Source organism: Acromyrmex echinatior, chromosome 9, assembly GCF_024713525.1.
Source record: "Acromyrmex echinatior isolate Ae372 chromosome 9, ASM2471352v2, whole genome shotgun sequence".
Taxonomy (NCBI): Eukaryota; Metazoa; Arthropoda; class Insecta; order Hymenoptera; family Formicidae; genus Acromyrmex; species Acromyrmex echinatior.
The window spans coordinates 13,927,243-13,933,402 of NC_141860.1; the positions used below are offsets into that span (position 1 = coordinate 13,927,243).

The window sequence follows — 6,160 nt, forward strand, 5'->3', positions numbered from 1 at the left end:
CGTCGATTCGTGTTTCTTCAATCCTTTATCAATTATTTATAACAAAACTGAAAATGTTTGCTATAAAGATAGAGAGAGAGTTTCGATAACTATTATTATCTTAAATATCTTTGAATTTATTTGTGCAGATGAGGACGCTTCAGAGATTTGAAAGTCAATTTTGTTTTTTATTACGAGAGAAATTATTTTTTTAAATATAATTCCTCTAGTTATTCTGTATATAAGAACAGACATCTACTACAAACACATCTATTAGTCTATAAATCGTAAGTTTGTTGCATCAACCAATCCGATGCATCAATTTCAAAAATGACACTTCGAAATTGGCTACTTGTAGAGACTACCATTCTAAATATTTTTAAACATGTTTTTTTTCTGTTTTTCACATGTCGAATTTATTACAGTTACGTTAAAACAAACAATTCATTCTTTCAAGTTATTTTTTAAAATAAATCACAGTTTTTTATTATTTATACGCTTCAATAAAGATATGATTATAAATATATTGTTCATTATTACTGTCACAGCTAATGCTAAATATTCATAAAATCAATTTGTATTCCAAATGGTTCCTATATTCCAGAACAGGACGGGAAATAATAATGAAATATTTAGATATTGTATGAACGTTTCTTGTATACATCATTAAAATCACTCATTTGCGAGCAGTGCGCGTTTCCGCTGACAGATGGATGTGGCAGAGTTGCATTAACTCGTGAATAAGAATCATAATGGGAAAGAATATAAAGTGTAACATTTCGCCTGTGAAGTGAGCCTCTAAAATTGGGTTCCAAGGTGAAAATAAATGAAATGTGTTTTTGACAGTACAATTTTGTTTAAAAATGAATTCTGTGGGACCTGGAATTTTTGGGAAAGTTATAATCTTGTGGAATATGTATGGAATATTCTCCGAATGTGTAACGATATATGTGAATATACATGAAATATTTAACGATTATTTGAATTTATTGTTCTGACATTCTGTAAATATTTTGAAATATACCGGAATAATCTTGAAATATTATTTTAGAATTTTAGAAACATTTTATAAAATATTTCAGGAATATTTAGCGTTTCAACTGAGATACGTAATGCCTCGATCGAATTTGTAATTATTAATTAACTTTTAATATTACGTAGAGTAGAGAGAGAGAGAGGGGCTAGTTGAGTCAAGGAACAAATTAAGAAATAGAAATGTCTAAGTAAAATACGGACAAGTCTATATGTTGCGTAAAATAGCACAAAGATGGAAAGTATTGCACTGAATATATTAATTTGTCAACGGCTGAAGACAAGCGCTTTTTCGCTTTCGTACACCAAAATTAAAATTATTAGGTAAATATTTTTTTGGTTCTACATGATAATTGAAGTGATTGATAAAAACTAAATGTATTTTTTTATAAGTTATTAGTACATTTTTTGATATTCAAATTACTATTTTATTTAGTTTTTTAATTATAAAAAAAATATATATTTCAGATACCGGTATGGGATTTGCTAGGCCAAAGATCCCATAACTAACTTATAAACTCAGGTACTTAAATAATCTGTCTTTATTGATATTGTTTATTTTATATTAATAATTAAAGACAGAGCTATATATATTTAACTTTTATTTTTAAAAAGTCAAGTTTTATTTTTTTAAATTTTGTTAATTAAAAAATTATTATAAATTATCATACATAAGATACAATAAAGATTTTATTAATATGTTCTTTTATTTTCAAAATAATATATAATTTTATTAATTATCTTCATGGCTCAATTTATTCTTCAAGATTGCTCAATATGTCCCCCATGCGATCCATTAAGTTACTTTGTCTCTTCAATCAACAAAAATTTTTTCTCATTTACGAAATATATTAAAGACTTATAAATACTTCATTATTGTGTCATGCAAATTTTAAAACAATTCTCATTGTTCAATCATAATTGTATAAAGATTTATAGTAATTTGAATAAGAAATGTCACAACTAGCCCCGCTTTACCTTATTTCAGCTTTAACATTGTGTTTCAACAAGAGCAACAAATATAATTAACGTGCAGTTTGCTAAAATTTACATAAAAATATTATAAGACGAATTTTTTTTTAATTTATCGATAGATCAATCTCACTATGTACAAATGTAACTTTACTCCGTAAAATGATATACGTTTTTTAATTCATTAATTAATAAATTAAAGAACTTGTTTTTATTGTAAGGTATCAAAAGTATCATTGGCTGTTTTGACTAGACAGCCTTTCTCGCTCATTTATACTTGAATATATCTCACAGTCAATTTTCATTTAATATTATTTATTATTATTTATTTCTTTGATTCCTTTTATTTTCAGTAGCAATTTTCAAACCGCTACCTTGTCGACGGTGCATTTTACCGGCCTGACGTTGGCGACATTATCCCGACGTTCGACATCGGTCCGATCGGTCGGTCGGCAGTGACGATTGTTTACACGATGGCGTCCGGCGGTGGTACGTGTTCTTATTTTCTATTTCCGCGTAACCATGGGCCGGTCCGGCCATCGCTCGGCCAGGCTCGATGTTCGAAATCACGCTCTAATAACGGTCATTCACTGTTTACTTTTTTTTTAACGACAGAAAACGCGACCGAGGAACGGACGGAGACGTCAACGCCGGTTCAACCCGTTGCCAATGCCGTATCCGAGACAACCCACGTAAGTGAGCACATAACCTAGAAACGTCGCAACTAGTGGCACGCACGAACATACGGCGATATTTCGTTGGAGTTACTGCCGAGTGTGTCTACCACGGCAATAATCGCGATACATTTAAGAATCCACACGTTCACGGCGCAAAGGTTAGGTTAGGGACTCTGACAGTTTAAGACGGTCAGAGCAGCGTCATTATCGTGTTTATCATCTGACGTTTGCCAGCTGATAACAATTGTCGTGCTGGAACACTAATATTTTTGCAAATTCGAAGCATGCGTTTCGAAACTAAGAATTACACGTATAACAACAGTTTGTAAAATGTACACAGATATTACAATTCTTTAATTATTAAGTGCTTTTGGAAAAATTGTTTAGATGTATAAACTTTGTATTCTTTTTCATTGCAGAAAGTGATAGGGATGGATAAGGATGGCGAATTGTCTGGTGTACCAGCAAAGAAACCTCGTGTCGAAGTGCAATCTCTTCCAACCAGACAGTATTTAGATCAGACCGTAGTACCGATATTGCTGCAAGCATTGTCATGTCTGGCCAAAGAGAGACCTGCCGATCCTATAAGTTTTCTCGCCGGTTATTTATTGAGAAACAAGAGTCAATACGACAGCGGCGGTTCGCCGCCGACTAGTCAATGAATGCTTCCTCATCTGTGCGTGCCCGTTTTATGGAAATTTGATGAACATTTCTTCGTAAGAAATCTCTTTTGATTTTTTAAATACATATTTATGATAAACATATATACTTTTGTATTTTCGTATATGAAATAAAAATGTGTTAGCTTTTTACTGTAGGGATGACAATGATGCATAGATGTACGAAATATCTGGATGGAGCATAGTGCTGTGGGGTTGAAGTTCAAGGGGAAAGAATAGTAATGTAAAATCATCAAGATGACAACGACTGAGAGTGGAAAGAGCGGGGCGCACTATATTACACTACTTGACTTATCTACAATGCCGTTGTGTTTAATGTTGTTCAGTTAAGCGTGTCTTGTTTAATCACATTGCGATTGATCACAGCCACTTATAGCGATCAATACTTGAAGTATTTCCACTGTGTTGTATTGAACTCTAACCAGAAAGTTTTATGTTAAATTATTTAATTAGCGATGGACACTCTGTGTCTCAGTTAGGCTGTAGATCAATCAGTTATGAACAATGTATTATGCTTCCTATGAATGCTTCGCCAAAACTGAATCACTACGATTTTAGATGAATTTGCGACTGCATTGTAGACTACGTTTTACACAAACACGGCGCTACGTGTCTCTGACAGAACAATCAAGATCGATTTTTTCCACAATCTCTCAAACTTCATTCTCCTGGCCTAAAAGGGTATTTTACGCTCCGTCTAGGTATTTCGTACGTCCATGTTTTAGCGAGATAAAATGGTGTTGTTCTGAGAAATGTAATGTTAATTAGTCTTGAATTAAAAACAATTTTTAACATTGAAATTATTTTAAAAAATATCGTTTTCTCTGTATGGAAAAGTAATGTTAAAAATATCTTAATTATTATGATATCATTTTCAAATTGAAATATTTGTTACAAAAAAAATCGGTCTAATTTTTCTATATATGCAAGCGTTTAAATAAAGAAAAATGAAGAAACCAAACATACCATTTTTTCTGAAAGGATATCGCAAAAATAATGCATAAAGAAACATATTGATTTCTTTGGTTCACTTCTTTACAAATCCGTAATGCAAGAGTACGAGATAAAGGGCAGAGAGAAGGACCACTACCATCGGTCCAATAAATCGTAATGAACCCTCTGCACTCGCGTTGATTTTAATTGGAACGGCGATTTAATTGGAGGCAATTAAATGTAATCGCGCAATGAATCGGGGTTAAATTTATCTCGCGCTCCAATAAAATCGATAATTTACATCAGAGACGTGCAACGCTCGCGAGCTATACACAATTACGAAGAGAAAGCGAAAAGGAAAAGAGACTGCCTCGAGGGCGTTACGTTTTATTATTCTTCACGTCTTATTTCGTTTTCTCGTTGCGATTTTCGTCCCGACGAAAACTCGTCTGGTTGGTCTCATCGTCTGGGTAATTGGACTCCCTTCGGGGTCGTCGACGAGGAACAAGGAAAAGAAAATACACGGGTAGCGACGTCCGATTGCGCCACTTGGGCTTTAAATGACGACGCGAGAAGATATCGGGGTAATTTCGTGGCCGACAATTCGCACGGCGACATCATCGGACCTGGTCCAATTAACGGCAAAGGATCCTCTTGCCTGAGTTCTCCTCGTATATCCTCTCGTAGAACTCTCGATCCTTACCCATACTACACCCGTACATTGATCGTCAACTCTTAGTCCTTTGTTTCGTACCCATTTAGTTGGAAGACTCAATGCGTTTCTGCGGTGATAAGATAAACATACTGAGGAGTATTTTTACTAAACCTAACTTTACTAAAGTACCTTACGAGGTACTTTACCAAGTAATCCACTCGTCTTTGAATTGTTAAAAGGTTCATTCGTGGATTTCGTGGAAAGCTCTAATTGTAAGAATGTCGTAAAACAAGGAAAAAAAAAGAGTAAAGTAACTTTTTATTCGCGGCGAGAACTTAAAGCTTTTCTTTCACATTTATTATCTTACTTATGTAATACGATTTTAGAAAAAAAATCGACGTTAGTTTTCAACAGTTTTGATTTATATGTAATTCTGTACATGCAATGACGATATGAGTTGGAGTGTTTTTTTTTTTTGCGATAAAACGCCGTAGGAATCGGTTTAAATTTCATCGGATAAGTGAAGGACTAGTACATTTTAGTGTTTCATGTGATTGCACAATGTGCGAGTGCATTGACGGGCGACGCAGTTTGTAATATCGGTTCTGTTTCTGTATATTCAGAGTGAAATTTCACCGTTCGCCGTTCGTTCCCACAACGGATTGCGAATAAACGCGCAAAAGCGGAAAGTCCACGCTCGCGGCACAATGCGGAAGTTCGACGGGACTGTCAATGACGCAGTGACATCCACCTTCACCTTTTTTCACTTCCTCACGCGCGTGAAGCTCACAATAGTTTCCACATTGATATCATCTCCTCTCCATATTCCTGTTCGCCGTGCTTTTCCAGCTTCAGAACTATGTAAGTAGTTTTATATGCAATGTTAGAATACATATGAAAGCATGGAATATCTCAAAAGCGGTTTTTCTCGGGCTGATGTGATGAATATGGATCTGAATGAAATTTTATTAAAAAAAAAAAACAAATAGGATAATTTTAAACAGAACAATAATAGTTCAATTTAGATACGTAATAAGAATCTGACTATTTTATTATATTTAAAAAAATTCTAAGGTATTCAATGTTTTTACTTATTTACAATTTATGCTATTTTAAAAAGTGCTTTTTGTAAACCGTCTTCTTGATTGACAACGTTATATCCAGGATAAAAAAAAGCTTGTTTAAACAGAGATAGTAAATTTGATAGATAGCAGCCGGTGTAATTTTCGGGA

General features: G+C 33.8%; 1 protein-coding gene across 2 annotated transcripts; it reads left to right on the plus strand.

Annotated features, from left to right (window-relative positions):
- The first annotated feature begins 2,348 nt into the window (after positions 1-2,348).
- LOC105149875 (protein dpy-30 homolog) lies at positions 2,349-5,914 on the plus strand. 2 transcript variants are annotated; one of them, XR_015546241.1, is made up of 4 exons: positions 2,349-2,472; positions 2,599-2,675; positions 3,080-3,376; positions 5,552-5,914. XR_015546241.1 is itself a non-coding variant. In XM_011062595.2 (3 exons), exons 1-3 carry the CDS (start codon positions 2,457-2,459, stop codon positions 3,320-3,322), a joined length of 336 nt encoding a protein of 111 aa, XP_011060897.1. In that variant the 5' UTR covers positions 2,349-2,456; the 3' UTR covers positions 3,323-4,301. The 2 variants fall into 2 exon arrangements, 1 of the variants encoding a protein (XP_011060897.1); XM_011062595.2 differs by lacking the exon at positions 5,552-5,914 and having other exon boundaries at positions 3,080-4,301.
- Positions 5,915-6,160: the final 246 nt, after the last annotated feature.